The following is a 21614-nucleotide window of genomic DNA, read 5'->3' as shown; positions in this document are numbered from 1 at the left end:
TATTAGCATGCGCCGCTCATACTAACATTCGTCACCAGGAACCGGTTGAAATTCAAAATTATCTAAATGACAATTTGTTCTTGGCGGAAAATGGCTTCGTTTAATTTCTATCAAGGAGTTATGTCTCTGAAAAACGACTCTTCGAGGTGGTCTTAGAAAAATTAAAGCTGAAGGATTGCTAGTTTTACCTTCTTTTTTTCACCAATTGCAAATGTCCATCAAGATCTTGTAATTAAGTTAGTCTTTAGAGCATTACGTTTACGTAAATTAATTCCTTTCGTGTTCATTCTCATGCTCATTGAAACGGTTAAGGATAGATGCACTTCGTGAGAAAAAAAGTATGCGAAGATAGTTTGGGCATAAAGTCACGGAAGGTGAGCAAGAATAACATTGTGAGAACCAATATTTAAAAAAAACTAGTTTTTTCTCTCTGAAAGAAAGCGGGAAGTGTTCACTAGAAACTCTAGTTATTCCCAAATTAAAGAGCTCGTACGATATAATCATTCCCGAAAATAGATTAAATGTTGTTCTCTACCATTGTAATTAAGATTATTTAAACCAAGTACTTACGCATAGATGGGTCTTTGGACCCCTTACCGAGCCTACATCGTCCAAAATCTTAGGATTATAACAATTTTCCCTATAAGCTCCTAGTTTTCTGTAAAAATGTGCCTATTAGCGCAAGTTTTCAATTTTGTAAACCGTTATGTAGACCATGTAACAATAACAATTGTAAACCAACTAACTATTACTTTGTCTGTGAGTGAGGAATTTGCCCTGACTGTCCTTATAAAAGATATTCGAGTCTCTTTTTTTTTCTGCAACCACATGTATCATAGGCTTATCTGATTTGGCAATTAAAACTATCCAAGTTTCCCAAAAATTGACCAAAAAACTTGTATTTAATTGCCCAGGACTACAGAACTCCATATTGTCCAGAAACACCTCAGCCATTGGAGGATTTTGCTTGGTGGTAGCCCTAACTAATTTGTGGTATTTTCTGTTCATTTGAAATTTGTTTTGGTTATTCATTTTAATTTTTTGTCATTTTAAATTTGACTTAATAGTTCATTTAAGCTTCCTCCCGTTTTAAGTTATATTTATTTATTCGTAGTAATATTTATTATTCTAGTTTGTCTCGACCGTTCATTTTAAGTTATGTTTCTTGAAAGTTCCATTTATTCATTCATTGCATTTTCTACTCGTTTTTGTTTTAGTACCCTACTCTCTTTCCTATGAAACTTTTCACATCTTTGAAAACTTATTTTCAGTCAATAAGAAAACAAATGCGTTAGTGATAGCAATGTATGTATATACACTTCAAATGGCTTATAAAACAATGAACAAAAAGTTTTCAAAAAGTTTTTGAACAAAAAGTTTTGAGTTTTGAAAGACAAAACGTGCTTACATAATTAACAAAAAACTATGCAATAGTTTGAAAATCGTTACTAATCAATTATTGAGTTAACTCCTCCATTGAAAGCTCAACATAAAGAATCAATGAAAAAAAAAATATTTCCTAAATAGTGAAAGGCATTCTGGCCTCTACAGCATTTGAGGGGCGGTAGTCCCACTCTTTTTGAAGGTAATTTTGTTCGTTTGTGGTCTGATTTTAAGTTCTATTTGTTTCAGGCTTCATATTTTCATTGATACCAGCATCTGTTATTTTTAACTTTGATTTGATGCCTTTATTCTAAGTTTGATCTTCTTTAATGTTTGATCTTTATTATTGTTTTTGGATTAATAATTTGTAGTTATTCATGGAAACCCTTTTCTACAATAGAGGTTTTTCAAATGAAAGTAAATAGCTACATTAAACAAATATGGACATAATTAAAGTCAGGTAAGTTTTTAAGTGTGAAACTACCATAAACCACAATCAATAAATAAATGAAACCCAAACGAACAAAATTATAATAGTTAATCAAACTCAAAACAAGTAGAAACTACCACAAAGAGGATTAGGGCTTGTTTATGGGAAACTTGAACTAAATCAAAGCATGTTATGGGAATTCTGGTTGTCAAAAGGAGGAAACTAAAAGTGGCTGAGGGTCTTAAGTTAGAACTTTAAGGGAATGGTGAGGGGAATGTTCAATTGACCAAGGGTATGTTGAATTAACAACTAAAAGGCACTCTGTACATATTGCCAATATTGCTACTATTACGACCGATACAACTACTACTTCTACTGAGGCTAGGATATTAAGATGAAAATTTCACGGAACACTCTCTGCATACTGCAACTACTATTACTGCTGCTTCTTCTGTTTCTATTGCTATCATTGCTACGATTTCTACTGCTAAGGGTAGGAAGTTGAAACTTTCAGGGAATGACCATTAAAGAGATGTTTCTCTCTAATGCAAGAACCCCAATTCGTTTATAATATTCCAGCATTATAAAGAGTCAAGGAGGAAGCAATTTGGGATCTTCAGAAGGTTAAAAAAAATTGGGGGTTGCAAAAAACTTTAAAAAACGTATCAAAAATTTGTTTGCATACATTTTTACGAGTCAGACAAACATTTCAGGCGGGAAGGGTTCAGAACTATGCACTAAGTTCAATACTCTGGCTGTGTAATATAACAGCAGTATTATAACGCCTAAATCTCAGGAACAGTTTAAAGTGTTAAGTTGAATCTTTCAGTGCATGCTGAGGGTCAACTTTGAGACTTTTAGTGCATTATTTTGCCGGCCAATTACATCGTGAGATTAACAAATATCTTCTAAATTCATTCATAATTTTAGAATGAAGATGGACACACATATTATGGCCTAACTACCAGGTATTTTGATTCGTGCTCGACTTTTAATTAATTAAGTCAGAAAATTAGATAACCCAAATGGTTATTTTCATATTTGGCCCCTCGGTCCTTCACAGCTTTCAAGTCCAAAAGTGCGTGTTATGTTTAATGTAAATTTTAAGAGCGTCCATCCTTCAAGAAAGACAGTGTTCTCGAATGTAGAAGAATTAAGTGTTGGGCGAAATCTAAATATAGTGAAAGCGCACCCGAGTTGTCAAAATAGCATAAATACCATTTCCTGGGAAAAGTATAAGTTTTATTTTTCAGAAGCACTTCAGAATGTATAAAACTAACTCAAAAAATACTATGTTTATCCTTTCAGAAGGATTTATGCGATTAGAAAATTGTTGAAAAATTTCTCTAACATAAAAATAGTAAGCCAAACTAAAGATTCTTAAAAAAAAAAACTGAAAAGATTAAATATGTTCTTTTCTTTTCCAATGAAAAAGAGAGCGTCAATAAAAAAACAAAAATTAATTTAAAAAGTTTGTTTTACAGAAATGTTTTTCAATAAAAGTAAAGAGCTACATTACCCAAAAAGAAAAGCAGAAATGAAGTAAAATAATTTTCAAAGCGCAAAACTGCCAAAAAACGACCATCAATAAATAAATGAAACCCAAACGAACAAAAACTATAATAAATAACCGAGTCAAACTCAAAACGAGTAAAAAGTAAGATCAGTGGAGCCCCCCAAGTCTTCTAAAAACCAGAACATAATTTGCACTTTATTGAAAACAAATGCATTTTAAATGTTTTTCACTTTTTAAGTTTGATAAATCCCAAATTATTAAGACTTTAAGAAATAAATATAAGTATATATATATATTAAAATGTAAAACCACACTTATTTGCTGTTTTGTTCAATAACCTTGATTATGATTTTTTTTTATGTTTTGTTTTTTCAATAATTCAGCTCGAAATAATGGTTGTTTTCAGTAAACTGCAAATTATGTTCTGGTCTTTAGAAGGCATGGGGCATGTCAGCTCCGCTCATCTTATTTTCTGCTCGTTTCGTGTTCAACTTCGTTATTTATTTTTAATTTCTGTTCGTTTTGGGTTTCATTTATTTATTGATGGTTATATTTTGGTAGTTTTACACTTTGAAAACTATTTTACTTTATTCCTGCTCTTTTTTGGTTTAATCTAGCTCTTTACTTTTTATTTAAAACTTGTTCCATAGGGAAAAAAGTTTCTTTAGTTAAATTATCAAAAGAGCATCTACTCAAATAATGATATATTTTTATTAATTTTGTTTTATTACTCTAGAATATTGCTTTCCCTGCAGCACATAGTATTTTGCTTACGGTATATATTCAAGCTATTGCTCTAAAGGATCTAGTCGTCCGTAGTTATGAACTTTTCATCAAATCAATTTTTCATTTTGTTTTCTAAATGGATTTACTGATTTTGAACTTCGTGCATATAAATAAAGTATATACACATGTAATGAATTGTCTAGAAATAAAGCCGAAAATAACCTAAAAGGCAATCTTTCAGGAAAAGGTAGCATTTCCTCGGTTCTAATGTCGGTTTGATTTTGGAATTTCCCTTCCCCCTCTCTCATGGAGATCTGAATGTTAATGACTAGACTGCTTACTAAAACCATTATTTAATAATAACCAAAAAAACTAGTAAGCTGGGATGGGATAATTTACTTTGAATTTCATTAAAATACATTTGTGACATCCTTCAGAAGCTTTATTATCTTTAACTATATTATGGGAATAAAACTTTTCTATTGTGTTTTCTTTTACACAGATTGACAAAAATTAGTTTTTTATTTTCTGACACATAAAGCTAGCATCATTTTCACATAATTGATTTGGACAAGTTTTAAATTTCACTGTTCAACTGAGACCGCTGTCACGAAGCCTCGACCTCCCAATGTGAAGACAATATTCAGCGTGTGAGGTCAAGAACAAACAAAATAAAACTCCTCCATTTACATAAGCAAGAAAGAGAAACAATCATACGATATCACGTACTCACCATGAACAAGATCTATCCAGTGAGTCAAGCACTTTTTGCAGTTGAAATAAGAACTAATGGATATAATAGGAACTTGCCTAATTTAGTTTCTTTTCTTTAAAACTCTAGAAAATTTCATAAATGAATTGTATTTATATTAGTAAGCCTTTTTTTGCATTATTTCGACTATCAAGAGCAATTCTGCTGAATGTTGCTATTAAGGTAAAAAGCAACATGGGCAAAATTCTTGAGCTAAGTAAACTGGATCAAATATTTTTTACCTAGCAACGGCTAACTACAGGCACAGATGTAGGTGTTTGTTTTGGTGGCAATGGGGGGGGGGCTATAATTTTTTTCGATTAAATTTTCACAAGCTAAAATTAATGAATTCATGAAGGGTAGTACAAGGACCGCTTTAAAAGTTACATAGCTGGTACGTTTTGAAATCTTCCCTGTATTTTTTTTACACAACTGACGTTTTCATTTGGGGGGCAATGGGGCGGGGCTATAATTTTTTCAATTAAATTTATACAAGCTAAAATTAATGAATTCATGAAGGCTAGTACAAGGACCACTTTAAAAGTTACATAGCTGGTACGTTTTGAAATCTTCCCTGTAATTTTTTTTACACATCTGACGTTTTCATTTCCAGCAATGGAAATTCTCGATCTTCGACTAATTTCTCGACGTTGCTGTGAGCTTGAGCGCTTTCCAGTGTCTATCAATACAGGATTGATGGTTCAGAAATAAAATTGACAATAATGCTTGATCGGTGAATTCGCATAACCATATTATTCATGGTCTTGATATCGTATAGGAATTTTCAGATTCCTAGGAGGAGTCGGTTCTCCCAAAATAAATAGCTTTCACCATTTCTATTGCGTAATCCTAATGCAGTTAAAAAAAAAATAAAAGAAAATGAAATGAGATACATCTATATTCAAGGGTGCCCACCGAATGGAGTCAAAATTGCTTCAGCCCCATAAAGGAAACCCTCTCCTGATCCATCATCCCCTCAAATTATTGCAAAACAACTACGACTGGTTGTAAGTTTCGACTAAATAGTCGAATTTTGCCAAAAATCAAAATAACATTGTAATATTGTAGTTCTTAAACAGAAAAGCTTGAGAAAACATCAGTACTGTTTCACCTATTGACACGTAATAAAACTCTGGGGAAAAAGATCAGAAATTAAATAACGACGAAGACCACACTGCCTTTCCATCACAAATATCAAAAACAAGAAGAACAATAGGAAATTTCTCAAGACAGTGGGAAACAAATTAGACTGAATATTTCGGCCCTATGTCCAAGAGCCGTCCTCAAAACGTGTTTTTAAATCATTATCTTTCGTTTCAATGAATTGCCTTATTTCATCACAGTTTATTTATCAGTCCTGGTTGAACTTCCCTGAGGTAAGGATGCTAGGACTATTTTGAAAAAAATTCATTTTAGTTTTATTGATTTTATCCTGTTGTAAGTTTTTTCTTCTTATATATTTTTGTATTGCTGAGGACGGCCCTTGGACATAGGGCCGAGATATTCTTCATTCTAATTTGTTTCCCATTGTCTTGAGGAATTCCCTATTGTTCTTCTTATTTTTGGTGTTTGAAATCAGAAATTAATTTTTAAGACCATTTCTCAAAAAAAAGTAAAGAACGACACTAAAAATTAAATGGATCAGATATCAGCATCTATAATACGTCTGGTACTTGTGCATTATCCCGAACATACACAAGAAGTTTGCTTTGTTTGTTTGGAATAAAACTGGTTTTTCTCTCGCACCCAGTTATAATTAAATTATTCTTTCTGAAATATACTACGATACAGGTGTATTTAATTAAATATTTAATATATAAATGTGATTATCTTAGGTAGTTAATACAGTGCGTTCTGGGTGACCTGATTTCCATAATTCTTTATTGTAGTTTCCATAATTTTCTTACTAAAGTATTATATTTTCATCATACTTTGGTATGTTTCATTATGATTAATCTATCTTCAATTCTTGAGTATGTTTGGGATAATACAAAAGTATCATACGTCCTATTGCAAACGAACACAAAATGATATGAATGAACATAAAATTTCTGAAACGAATAAAATTTAAAATGAATAATCAAGTAAACTTGTTTGATCAGAAATTATGGAGAATGAACAAAAGGGAATGAACTAATGAAACCAAAAATGAACAGAAATTACCACAGATAGGAGTAGTAACGCAGTCCTCTCAAACACCGTTGAGGGCTAAATTGTCCTTTGCCCTTCACTGAAAACCAAGTATGTTTGAAAAGTCATATTTTTTCATTCAGAATATTTGATAGTAAGAATTTGCATGTAAATATTTGTGACAGTATATTTGGGACCACAAATTCATTTTTGTTAATTTAGTACGCTAATTACTTATATAAAATTTCTAAATTACTCCAAATAAAAATCTAGGTACTATTATTTCAGGCAAAAAAAAAAGAACGCAGTAAGTTTTCTCAAATCTTTTCTTCCTTTAAAAAATTTCCTTCCAAATGCATAGAAAATCATTTGCCAAATTACATCATGATTCGCCATTCCAATAGATTATTTCAATAAGATTGCTTCAAAAATCTCATGCTGCGTTTTAAAAGTTTTATTTATGTATTAGTTTTCTAAATTTTGAACGAAATGGAATCAGAACAAAAAAATAGTGACGAAAAAACGTTCCCTTTAAAAATACTGAAACTAAATGGATAGTTACACATATATTTATTCTAAGGAATTTTGTATTCGTTTTTTCTACAGATTCGTATTTTAGTTTCTGTGTGCTATGCATAAGAACCAAACTCAAAGTATATTTTGCTGTCAATAACACACAACTGCCCCTCTAGGCTCTAGGGATTGAGAGAACGGAAGTCCCACAATTTACCTGTAATAACTTTTTTTTTTTCATTTTAGTTCGGTTTGGATATTCATTTTAATGTTTTTCCCTTTTAGGTTTAATTTATTCACTAATGATAATATTGCTTTAGGTTTGACGTGTGACATGACTTGATAGCTCCTCGGTTTAGATTTCAATATATTCCTCTACTTTTCTCTTAAGTATCTTTGGTTATAAAATTTGGTCTTAGGTATCTTTGGTTATAAAATTTGGTTCAAATCAAATTTTGAATAATGTATGTATTTTCATATGATAAAAGAAAGTGCTGAAAATATATTATCTCCAGTTAGGTGCATCGAACCGCTTAAAAGTTGCGAGTAAGAGGTATAGCGATGTGATGACCTCATTTGTTCTGGGGAATTGTGACTAGTTTTAATGATTTAAAACCATGTCTTTTCTAATCAAAATAAAGTTAAACGTTTAGCTTAAAATAAGCAAAAATTATTTTTGTATAAGAGCGTCACCCCCTAAGACCCCCTGCTTATGCCAAAATTCGATGATTTTTCTCAATGGTCCAATAATGAATGTTCTAGCACAAGAGGAATACGATACAAAGTTACACATGTTTGGCACAAAGTTACACTTGTTTGGCACAGTGCAGCGAAATGCAACATAAAAGCTATGTTTGCTTTAAACAGTTCAATTTCTGGTTCCAATGTTTTCTTAATCAAACGGCAAATTAAGGACTTGTACTTACCAACTGGTCGTATTGGTTGTATTAAAGCAGTGAAATCCTCGATTAACTTTAGCGTAAAGAGCGGTGGATTGAGGGGGTAGCACCCTGTCTCATATAAAAAATAACAATTTTATAAAATGCAAGTAATAAACGACTTAAAATTAAACAAGTAACAATTCCTCAGAACGGGAAAGGGGTTGTCACAGCGCTATGTCTCTTACTCGCAACTATTAAGCGGTTCCTTACACTCTACTGGAAATATGGATATATTTCCGGCACTTTCGTTTACCATGCGAAAATACATCCATTCTTTCAAAATTTGGTTTGAAAATTTTTCTATAACTAAAGATATTTAAGAGAAAAGTAGAGGATTATATTGAAATCTAAAACGAAGAGTTATCAAGCCATTTCACACGTCAAACCTAAAGCTATATATATTATCATTAGTTAATAAATGAAACCTGAAAGGTTTCAAAGCCAAAAGAGAAACTTGAAATGAATACCCACACCGAACTAAAATGAACAAAAGTTATCACAGGTAAGTTGTGGGACTACCGTTCTCTCAACCCCATGAAGCCTAGAGCGGCAGATGTATTTTAGTGAAAACTAAATATATTTCGAGTTTGGTTTTTACGAATAGCATACAAAAACTAAAATACGAATCATTACCGAAAATGAATAAATAATTTAGCAGAATAAATATATATGACTGGCAATTAAGTTTCAGTCTTTCAAAGGGAACGTTTTTTCGTCACTATTTTTTGTTCTGATCCCATTTCACTCAAAATATAGAAAATTAACACATAAATAAAACCTTTAAATCGCTGCTAGAGATTTTGAAGCAATCTTATTAGTTTTTTGAAATAATCTTTTGGAACAGAGAATCATTAAGTAATTTGGCATATGATTTTCTATGAATTTGGAAGGGATTGTTTTGAAAGGAAGAAAACATTTATTAAAACTTATCGCTTCTTTTTGCGTAAAATAAGCGTACCTAACTTATTATGGGAAATAATTTTAAGTTTTATATAAGTAATTAGCGTATTAAATTAATAAAATTGATGGTTCCGAATATACTGTCGCAAATATTTGCATGAAAAATGTAAGTATAAAATATTTTAATGCAATGTTATAAGTAAAAAATAAAAACTTTTCAAAACATATTTTGTTTCCTGAGAAGGGTAAAGGACAATGTAGGCTCTTCGGTGTGTGAGGGGACGGCGTTTCTACTCTTATCTGTGGTAATTTCTGTTCGTTTTTAGTTTCATTGGTTCTATCCTTTGGTTCAAGCCCAATAATTTCTGTTCATCGCAAGTTTTACTTGATTATAGATTTTAAATTTATTCGCTTCAGGCCTCTAATATTTATTCATATCAGTTTTTGTTCGTTTGCAATCTATATATATAAAAATAAGTTGTCTGTGGATCTGTGGAGTATAAATGACGACACAGGGAGTATAAATGACGACCAGGACATAAGTAAAAAAAAGCTAAAAAAAACTAAAAAAAGGAAAAAACTACAAAAAAACTAAAAAGAAAAAAAAACTAAAAACTAATAAAAAAAATAAAAAAAACTAAAAAAGAAAAAAAATAAAAAAAGGAAAAAAAAGGAAAAATAAAGGAGAAAAACAAAACTAAAAAAAATAAAAAGAAAAAAAAAATAAAAAGAAAAAAGAAAAAAAACTAAAAAAACTAAAAAAAAGTAAAAACCAAAAAAAAAATAAAAAGAATAAAAGGGGAAAAATACAAAAATTTAATAAAAAAGCCGAAAAACTAAAAAAACTAACGAAACTAAAAAAAGGAAAAAAACTTAAAAAACTAAAAACTAAAAAAAAAAGAAAAAAAAGGAAAAAACTGAAAAATAGAAGAGAAAAAGAAAACTAATAAAATTAAGAATAAAAATAAAAAAAAATAAAAAAGATAAAAACTAAAAAAAAGTAAAAAGAAAAAACGAAAAAAACTAAAAAAGCTAAAAAAAAAAGGTAAAAACCAATAAAAAACTAAAAAGAAAAAAAGGTAAAAAACTAAAAAAAATTTTCATCTAAAAAACTAAAAAAAATTTTCATCTAAAAAACTAAAAAAAAATAAAAAAGGTAAAAACTAAAAGAACTAAAAAAGAAAAAAAAACTAAAAAAAGGAAAAAAACTGAAAAATAAAGGAGAAAAAGAAAACTAAAAAATATAAATAAAAATAAAAAAACTAAAAAGATAAAAACTTCAAAAAAAAACTAAAAAGAAAAAAGAAAAAAAAGAAAAAACCTAAAAAAAGGTCAAAACCAATAAAAAAAAACTAAAAGGAAAAAAAGGGAAAAAATTAAAAATTTATTTCATCATATACCAATTCAAAAACGAATGTATACCGGGATGACGACCGGGACACAGGGAATATAAATGACACAACTACAACGGGGACGCCGGGGGCACAGGGGGATATAAATGACGACCGGGACACCGGGACACAAGGAATATAAATGACGCCCGGGACGCTCAAAGAGAAATCACAGACTGGGACACCGGGACACAAATGACGACCGGGACACAGGGAATATAAATGACGACCGGGACACAGGGACATAACTACAAAGGGGACGCCGGGGTGCACAGGGGGATATATAAATGACGATGGCGACTCAGGGAATGGTCGATTAGCAATCACCATCAACAAAGCTCAAGGGCAATCATTAGAATCATGAGGTATAGATCTGAATACGGATTGTTTTCCCATGGACCATTATATGTTGCATGTTCAAGAGTCGGTAAACCTGACAATCTATTTATATGCACAGACAATGGGACAGCAAAGAATGTTGTATATTCGCAAGTTTTACGTAGTTAAAAACATATATATATATATATATATATATATATATATATATATATATATATATATATATATATATATATATATATATATATATATATATATCTATCTATATTCACAGGTGGGACATAGGGACACAACTACAATGGCGCGTAACTAATATGGCGCGTAACGACTTACGCGCGCGGGGGGGCTTGGGGGGGGGCGCGAAGCGCCCCCAGCAACTAGGTGTTGGGGTGGCGCGAAGCGCCACCCCAACAGCTAGTAGAATATAAGTTGATACTTGATCATTTTATGTTTTAATGTCGCTCTTTACTTTATTTTTAAAAATAGATTTCAAAAGTAATTTATGATTCTTTTATATTAAGTTATATTACGTATCGAATAGTACTAACGTTTTCTCGAGCTTTTCAGCTTAAGAACTAAAATATTACAATGTAATTTACATTTTGGCAAAATTTAATTATTCAGTTGAAACTTACCACTCCTATTTTTGTGCAATAATTTGAGGGGATAATGGATGAGAAGATTGTTTTCAATCAAACAAATCGAAAATTATTGCACGGGTTTGGTCTTCTATGGGGTCGATGCAACTTTGACTCAATTTTCTGGGTAACCTTGAATATATACGCATTTCATTTCATTTGTTTTTGTTAACCGGATTGGGATTCAACAATAGAAATGGTGAAAGCTGTTTAGTATGGAAGAATTGACAACCCTTAGAAATCGCCAAATTCCTACACGATATCAAGACCATGACTAATTTGGTTATGAAAATTCACCAATCGAGCAGTCTTCACCCCCCCCCCCTGCTTATAAATGTAACGACATGTGTTTATATCATATAGCAACCTCTTATACTATTGAACCCTGTCCTCTCCCCAAAAAATCCTGAATATCATCAGAATGGAGAGTCCGAACGTGATTTTTTTTTATCCCTATAGCAATATTTACACACTAATAATACAGGACAAAATAGGCAAAATGTTAAGGTACACAACAGTTCTTAGGGGGTACGCTGCCGGCCAACAAAAGAACAAACCAACCCTTTAACTCTAGGACTGGCAATTGTATTTATATTTCAGCTATAGTTTACTTAATACAAGTTGATAACTGAGAAGGGGTACCTAAAATGTTTTATTGGTAAAAGGGGGTACAGTGTCTAAATAAGTTTGAGAACCTCTGCACTAGGAGATTAAACCTGGTATCGCTAAATCGTACTGGGTATGTTTACTTTGACTTGCATCAATTTTGAAATTGCTCGGTGCTAGGATAGTCATGTGAAGTTTATCAGCAGATTCAGCACCTCTTATTGTTAAAAAATCTTAAATACTTATTTGGTACGAGTATCTTTAATTTGGTGTTTATTAAATTCTAGCAACACTTCCAGGTACTTTTATTTTTGATTAATAGAATAATCCACCCATGTGGTTCAGGCACGTACACCAGAATTTTTGGGGTAGGGGTCAATAATCAAATCAAATTTTATTTTATAATTTGGATCATAACTCCCCCGTGACTAGAGAAAATTTTGGATTGTGGAATCCCAGGCTGAGCCCCCTCCTCCCGCACACCTAATGTGATTATGGTTTTATCTTGGTCTTTTTTCTTTGTTCAACAAATCATTACAAATGACAGAAACACAATTTTACTATATTTATAACAATAGTAGTAGTATTTATGGTAGTCGTAACTCCAATTGCTACTTTCACATTATTGTGACATTCAAATAGTCTTTATCTAGTCCTTGTTCTTATAGCTTGACTCTTCATCGTTCTAGTACAGGGACACCTATTCAGGATAATTTAGGGTGGGGGGAGGGGGGGGGGTAAGAATTATTTTCGAAGATATGAAAAAATCTCAAAAGTGAAGGAGGGGGCACATTTTGACTTTTTTTTAAATTGTTCAATAAAAATACGAAAAGACATTTTGCAAAATCTTTAGGAAAATGTCTTTCTTTCTTCAAATGTTAGATATAGTAGAATATTATCAACCAGTCTATTCAAAAGCCGAAAACTAAAACTTTTGAATTAACACTTAGTCTGCTCTTCAAAACTGTCAATATTAAATTAGGTAGTCCAACATTCAAGTAACTTCTGGGGTGGTTGCCCACTTAGAGATCATGTACAACAGGTAGCGTATACCAAGCATGACAGAACTAATTACACAATTTTTAAGTCGATTTTTTTCAACAAAACCCTCCCCAATCCAAGAATATTAGCAGATTTCGCTAAATTTCAAACATGGCGGAGCTTTACACCACCCGTGGTGTTCCGAGATGTACACCAGGTAGTGGGAAGGGGGCAACCCCTCGCAAACTTCACTTCGTCATTTTCTTGATTAAGAGTCAACTAATTTACACTCCAAAACAGCATCACTCACCAAACGAGGCATATTTTATATTAGCCATGAGACTAAGACGGAAGCGGCTTGTTCAATAGGATTAACAACCATTTGACATCCCTAGATTTTCCCATGAGACAAAACCTTAAGGTTTTACTCTTCTGTCAAATCATTTGTGTTTCAAATGAAAAGGGCCTCACTGCTCGTGCTCCGAAACTAAGCACCTTCAGCTTGAGGAATGTGATGCAGCAGCCTAGACCGGAAGTCCCTCTATTAATGGTAGTAGCAGAATCGGGTTTCATGTGAAGAAGTCGAGCAATTATAGAGCAATCCAAAGATACCACTCCTCCTCCTTACATGTCAAAAGATAATAGTGGCCAGGTATGTTCATTGTGAAAATCCTGTCAACGACATTTTATCCCAGAGCCATTAATCATTAGACAAGTACTTCGCTACTTACCAAATTGATGAAATTAGCGCAACCGAATACCCAGTAAGCCATTTGACAGTTTCATTCAAAGTAACCCGGCTTGCGTAAACGTAATAATGGAAAAGTTCCAAAAATAGCTTTTGCATTATCTCTCTAGTTATTTTGAAAGCGATTTTAAAAGACAATCCTAATGCACAATCAAACAAAAGGCTGTATGTTTTTTCCGACTTGGAAGTTCAAAAGTTATTTATAAATAAATGTTACTGTAACTGTACCACATTTTGTCTGATAAGATGACATTTTTTTTTTCGTTCAATAAAAGGTTTCCTCTTGAATCTTTATACCGTCAAATCAATTGAATCTATGTAAGGAAGGGAATGAGTACAGCAGGCCCACAATCGACTCCCAAAAACTCAAGATTTGTGCAGCATTTCTTATGATTTCTAATTTATTTTAATAATATTTTTCCCCTTTTATCAAGTTAGCCACCCCTCCCAACAAAAATTTTCGATTTCATGACTCAAATATGGGTCAAAAATGGGTAGATTTTAGGCAAATTCAGGGAAGGTTGAGTGGGTAAGTTTCCCTAAATCCAGAAAATTTACGGTTATGTCTCAACGATAAAAATGTTAAAAAATAATATCGATTTCTTTTTTTCGCATTCTTATTTAACTATTTCACGGATGTTAGACGGATAACTGTACTTATTCTCCTTTCACTTACTATACTCATACTAACAAGCAGATCCCCTCTCCATGGATTGAAAATGGCGTTAATATGTGATCAATCTTAAGTTTTACGAATCTGAACAAGACTGGCACGTAGGTACGTACGAAATGATGTGAATCAGACAAGATTGCCCGAGAAGCAGGTGAATTATGTAATAAATACTAGAACTGCTAGATTCCGGTAGAGGGGCCCTGCCATGTATTTCTAACACATTATTAATATTTTTTTCCGACGCTAGCTCTTAAATAAATAGTTTTGCCTGTATGAAAGATTTAGAAACTTCGTATAATTATTGGTAATACTCCCTCTTAATACAAATTTTGTTCAGTTTTCTTATTTTCCTTCAAGTTTTAATCTCACCCTTTACTTCCGTCAAATTTTAGCATTGCATATTCAAGAGATAGACGGCAAAACACAATCTATTCTATTTTTAATTAACTTCCATTAATTTTAACTATGTAAATACCGCTCCCACTTGACAATTATCCAGCACAATTTCATCAGTCCAACATGGATTCTGATTGTCTGGGAACAGGGTCCATTCTTTTTAACTTGATCAGATCTCTGTATACTACCTATGTGAAATCTGATAAATTATGTAGAGCATTTTCGACATTTTTAAGAAGTTGGTTTCATCCTTGAGTTGGCATTGGCCCCTATTCCCTTCGCAAAGTTGGTATCCCACTAGAGTAGACTCTCCCAGAAAGAACAAATAAATAAAGGGTCAAGGCCAGAGCATAATTTATTTCTATACTTTAATAAAGTATTCGGAAGACAGGTATTATTCAAATTTATTTGTCCGACTTCGTTAAAAAAATATTCACAAACATATATACAAAATGGCGAAGATCTAAGTAATTTAAAATTAAATGGAGTCAAAGCGATTATGTCTGGAAGACTTGGTGATTTTGTTGTAGAAGGCACAAACCTGATTGTCAACTAAACACTTCACTGATTAAAAAGGCACGTATTTGATTAAAAATAGAAACGATGAAAGCCCGAAAGTATAAGCACGAATCCACACAAACAAATGACCAGAATAACTATTTACGATCGAATCATAGGTCAAGGTCAAATTACCACGGCCTCCAAGTTTTTACCTCTTCACTAGAATCCTTCACAAGACTTAGGGGTTGTGGAGAATGAGAAAGAGGTCTTGAATATGGATGCAAATTGTGGAGCTTATAGTCCATTGCATAATCTGAGCCATAAGGACTGTGGGGAACAGGGGATCCAATTGAGCTTATAGGACTCTGAGAACAGCCTCTTGAGTTCATGGTCAAGGCTAAAGGTTTATCCTGTTCTAGAAGACTGTTGGAGCTAGCCGAGGAACAGGGTCTTTGATATTGTCCTTGCGTAGCTACATTCTGAGAAAGGACAAACGCAATCTCGCCGGAAGGAAGACGTGTAGGTACAAAAGGAAATGTATTCTGGACTTCTGGTTTTTGTTGTTGAGCTTGAGGCACACTTACAGACTGTTGATTCAATCCAGCTAAACAAGCAGCAAGATGACCCAAAAGACGCTGCTTCATCATTATATCAACATCGTCGCTTCTACCGAGAAACCGTGATACTTCATTAGCACATTCATTAAACCCGGCTCTGTATTTGGAGACGATTGTTGGATTTGCCGCAATATTCAAAGCCACTTGGTGACGATGTACTGTTTGCAGATGTTTCACCGTCATTTCAAGAATATCTGCTTTTTCCAGTTTTGAATGACGAGCAGGCTGCAACAAAATAGAACTAATAAGGAAATGTATAAATACATATATGAATACGTTTCTTGAAAAAAAAAATTAAAATCTAGCTTTTGTGGGCAATAACATTTAAGCTCTTTCCTTTCCAATACAAATACCCATAGTGAAAGCAAAGTCATTCCCCATTTATTTTAAAATAAATTCTCAATTACAGTTACAAACGAGCCAAACAGTAAGCAGGTACCCCACAATATTTCCTGCGAGAGGGGTGGAAAATCAAAGTGCTACAATTTTCGGTTCCTTAGTGCAATATAAAGTTGTAATAAAACAAACAGACAGACACGCACACAGAAGCCTATGTTTCGAAGAATGGGGGGGGGGGCATGTCTAGAGTAGAACGAGTACAAACGAGCCAAACAGTAAGCAGGTACCCCACAATATTTCCTGCGAGAGGGGTGGAAAATCAAAGTACTACAATTTTCGGTTCCTTAGTGCAATATAAAGTTGTAATAAAACAAACAGACAGACACGCACACAGAAGCCTATGTTTCGAAGAATGGGGGGGGGGGCATGTCTATAGTAGAACGAATACAATCGACCCAAACAGTAAGCAGGTACCCCACAATATTTCCTGCGAGAGGGGTGGAAAATCAAAGTGCTACAATTTTCGGTTCCTTAGTGCAATATAAAGTTGTAATAAAACAAACAGACAGACACGCACACAGAAGCCTATGTTTCGAAGAATGGGGGGGGGGGCATGTCTAGGGTAGAACCCAGAACTTGTGATTAAAAGCTAAAAATGTGAGTTAGATGGATAATCGTAGAAAGCTAGGTATTCTTGGCGTGGAGGGCAGCTTGCCCCCGTGAACGTGGAACGTTCACGTATATATATATATATATATATATATATATATATATATATATATATATATATATATATATATATATATATATATATATATATATATATATATATATATATATATATATATATTGGTCACTTAGAAAACAGGTCAACAACAGCAAAATATGTCCGACTGACATATATTTTTTCCAGAATATCAAAACAATTTTAATCTCCTTTTTACTACCAGAAAACACCATTTTTTTCTTATATAGAACAATGTACTTTTGGGGAAGGTTACGTCAAAACATGAGCACTTTTTAGTTTGGGTTCTACTTTCGGTGATTTAGGTTGCTTAAAAAGTACTTTTTACGTTATTTTCCTTGAAAAACATAAATTTAATAAAATCAAATCTCATATATTGGAACTTCTCAATTCCATCTTATTTTTAGATCCAAAGATTCGTTTGCCAAAGAGTAACTCATTGCACATTCTTATTTACACATAGAAACTATACCATGTTTACTAACACATATAATATCATTTCAGTGCGATTTGGATACAGAGGAATGAGTTGAAGGACACTAAAACTGTTCCAAGAGCCATCCGCCAGAAAAGTGCGTTGGAATTCACAAAAATCAGGATGGATCAGCAAAAATGATCTTGTTCTTTAATGACACTCCCCAAGAAAAAACTCCTTAGACCCCTTTAAATCTTATCAGCGATAGCTGGAACGTACGAAAGAATCAAATTGGTGAGGAGGGAGGAATTTTCCCGAAAATAGGAGAATATAAAGTAAATTACAGAATATTGCAGAGGAAATCACAAGCATAATAAAATTTCAGGAAAGTGCAAGCTATTTAGTGAGTTTAACGAACTTACATCTTTTTTTGTTGCATCAAGAATCAAATTCTTCAACTCGTTAAGGCAATTGTTTATCCTTGCTCTTCGTCTTTTCTCCATTATTGGTTTGTTTGTCTGAAAGAAAATGGAAAATGGATTATTAATTCCAGCAGTGAACATTAAAAAACGACTTTGAATTGAAATGTAATATCCATACAGCCTATTTTAGTTCTGTTGGAGAGAAAAATTTGTTTTCAAAATTTGTTCCATTTGGCTAAATCAGTAAATAAAATTATATTATTTAATGCGTCGCATTTGTTGGTGTTTTAGTAAAATTTATTTACCCGTTCTAAATAAACGGAATTTTATGATTCAAAAACAATTGTTAAAGTCAGCGTTCCGCATTTGAGATACTTATCTGAACTTTTTATTTTTCCAACTATTTATACCGATGTCCACGGTCTTTCTATAAAGCATAAATACAATGCAAACATACGCAAACAATGTTTATATTTTCTATTACGTGAGTTTTTAATAAATTTACTATATCTAAATGACTTCTACTTCGAAATTTATTAATTTGTTTCCATTAATTTCACTGTCAATATTAAAGAAAAGTACATAATACACTACTTTTTATCAAAGAAGTTTTACAGCCGTGTATTAGCCTAAATCTTAAAAGGACCCCTTGTTATCTAGAATTATTTCACTATGGTGGCTTTGCCCGGAAAGGAATTGAGGGAATACAGACAAAATGGACTAAAATTAGAAATATGTAAGGAAACAAAATTCACAGTAATTTTTGTTAATGTTATACCATAAAAGGTTCTTCTTCCACTTGGAAGGGGAAAGGGGGGGAGTAAAAATGTCCGTGTTTCTGACCCTGGGGCACCCACATAAGCAGGGAGGAGTTTTTACACTAAACACTTGGAAGCGTATGGAAAAATTAAGAAAATAACATTAAAAGTGATGTATAACCCTCATGCTATTCTAACACTAAAAGTCAATGTTTAAGCGCCCTTTGGATTGCTAAAATTTGAGTTCTTAGACCTATTTTGGATTAAAGCATAAAGCATAATTTTATGATGTGAAATGTAAAGATGGTGCGATATTAAAGCTCTCAATAGGTTAGTTGTTAATTCAATAAACAGAAGAGGATAAAGCTGAAGAGTAGCAATTCTCAAGAAAGACAAAAAGAGAGGCGTTTTTGGAATTCAAATTTTATGCTTATTTGCACGGTTTTGTCACGTTTTCGACAATTTATCCCCAGCCCCTTCCCTCCTAATGGTATCATGTATAGGTTATACAAAAAAAAAACATAAAAATGATGGAATTCTATCTTTAAAGTACGCAATAGGTATCAATTAATCATATTCCCTTGTCTCCCCCTTTTTTATCCTTGGTTTAGTCGGGTAACTCTGGTAACAGATTTGAAAAATGTCATTGTTCGCCCGGCAGAATTGTTTCGTTTGAAAAACATTTACAAATTCACAAAACTTTGGTGGATTGTGTTCTTTAGAGGAAGTCATGGTGAAGGTCTAGAATGGCGGCTGTTCACAATGAGGGATGCCAGAACAAAAAGAGACATTTTATATTCCTAATTTTATATTGATTTTTGTGGTTTCGTCCACGTTACCGTCAATTCATCTACAGTCCCCTGTAACGGTCTTATATACATGAGTGTACGAGGGGGAGGCAGCTTTCCCCCCCTAGAACTTCAAATTTACACTAGATATGCCTGAAAAAGCTGATGGTTGAAAAAGGAGCTGAAAAAAGGTACATGGTTTAATAGCATTTGATAAAAGGTAGATGGTTGAAAAGGCTGGAAATAAGTAGAAATATCCAAATATCAGTTCCGATATCGATATCGTGCGGCGACACGCGCAAAATTGTTTTTACTGTAGCACCAAAAATCGCTGCTTAACACGCAAAATTGGACAATTTAAACATTTTAGGAACTAACCGTTGTGGCAATCCTGTACACATTACTAACTCGTGTTATATCAAATAAATTTGATGAATAGAAGCAGCGTAAGTGTTTAACAAGTTTGACAGTGTGTTTTCTAATCAATGGATATCCGGAAATTTCATTTAGGACGCAAATGAATGTTGTATTTGGAAAAAAGTTAGGGACCATTCAGTTTTTGTTAACCTTAAAATGACGAAAGCCAGAAAATCAACTTACCCTTCGGTTTTCTGAGCTCTTCCTTAGTACATTTTGTGGCTCGCTTGGCATTCTGATATATTTCACACTAAAACACCTTCTTTTCGTTACTGAGGCCAAAACCTGACTACCGTAAAAGAATGCACTTGCTGATAAACCCAATATCATTCTACATGGGAACGTGTCTGAGGTTCATGACGCGTGGGAAATTCGTTTGAGCCAATCAGGAGAAGGATGGCGCCGTGCCACGTGGGAGTAGTAGCTGTGAAGAGTTTGCGGCATGCTTCTACTGAAGCAGACCCGTGTATATCTGGTGAGGTGGCGGATACTCCAGAAAAGAAGAGAAATAAAACTTTCATGAGCTTGGATTTCAGAGCATGTAAAATTCTCTGACTCTACAGCCTACCGAAAAACTGCGATGGTATTAGCGGCTATAAGGCAGAACAAAGATCGATTTTAATCAAAGACTAACCACATTCAATTGGCGTAAATTAAGAGCTAGACGAACATGGCGTTTTTAAAGCTAAAAACGGCCGTATTTATTCGTCACGAGCGTATTTTATTACAGCTTTCAGACTATGATTTTTAATTACGGTAGCGCTCAATTTGATAGTTTTGTTAGGCTAATTTTTAAATTTGAGAAATTTTCTCACTAATCGGAATATTATCAGTATGAGGCTTGTGGAGTTACTCTCTAGCTCACGTAAAATGCTACTTGATGACTCTGAAAATCAAATTACCTTCGTTAGCATAGCCAGTGTTTGGAGTGGCTATGTTTTGGAGATTTAATTTTCAAATAATTTCAAAGAAAGCCACCTTTCTATGAAAAAGCCGGCTTATTTTGTGTACAAGTACGCTCTTAAAACGCTAGACGAAAAAGCAGTGTCGATCCACCGACCTCTTTAATATAGCCTTTGGCGTCGTTTCAGGGGGAGGCAAGGGCACATTTGCCCTCCCATTAATTTGGAGAAAAAATTATTAAATGGCCCATGCGCCTTGACTATTTAGATAGAAACCCCTCTTGCCCCCCCCCACATAAATATACTGGATCTACATCCCTGAATATAGATGCGCTCTAACAAAGAACTTGTCTTCTAATTCTTTTCCAGGAAGAGAAAAAAACATTTTAAAACAAAATCGCTAAAGATTACTAGCCTATAGGCACGACCTTCTTGTGTTGCTACTTTTATATATTTATTTATAGAGCTCATTTCAATTGATAAGGATTACTCAATTCCAAGATCTCTACTGTGCAGGTATTTTAGCGTTGAATCCTATATGGGGTTCAAGGGGATTGAAAAAAGTAGAGTTATGAAGGAAAAAGAAAAATCGACATTGCAATTTTCATTGCACTGTAAGATTATTGCCTTAAGTTTTATTCTGTAATT

The 21614-nt window shown here is 33.2% G+C and overlaps 1 protein-coding gene and 1 long non-coding RNA gene across 2 annotated transcripts; one reads left to right on the top strand and one right to left on the bottom strand.

Moving 5' to 3' along the window:
• The first annotated feature begins 274 nt into the window (after positions 1 to 274).
• Positions 275 to 18367, top strand: LOC136030224 (uncharacterized). The gene is made up of 2 exons (XR_010618214.1): positions 275 to 374; positions 17769 to 18367. It is a non-coding gene; the product is annotated as an uncharacterized LOC136030224 (long non-coding RNA).
• Positions 15451 to 20413, bottom strand: LOC136030223 (transcription factor HES-4-like). Its single transcript, XM_065709038.1, has 3 exons — positions 20248 to 20413; positions 18102 to 18197; positions 15451 to 16405 (listed from the first exon to the last, which is right to left on the bottom strand). Exons 1-3 carry the CDS (start codon positions 20392 to 20394, stop codon positions 15752 to 15754), a joined length of 897 nt encoding a protein of 298 aa, XP_065565110.1. The 5' UTR covers positions 20395 to 20413; the 3' UTR covers positions 15451 to 15751.
• Positions 20414 to 21614: the final 1201 nt, after the last annotated feature.

This window comes from Artemia franciscana, chromosome 8, assembly GCF_032884065.1.
Source record: "Artemia franciscana chromosome 8, ASM3288406v1, whole genome shotgun sequence".
NCBI classification, from domain to species: domain Eukaryota; kingdom Metazoa; phylum Arthropoda; class Branchiopoda; order Anostraca; family Artemiidae; genus Artemia; species Artemia franciscana.
Note: the sequence above shows the minus strand (reverse complement) of the source record. Positions and strands in the feature narration are given on the sequence as shown.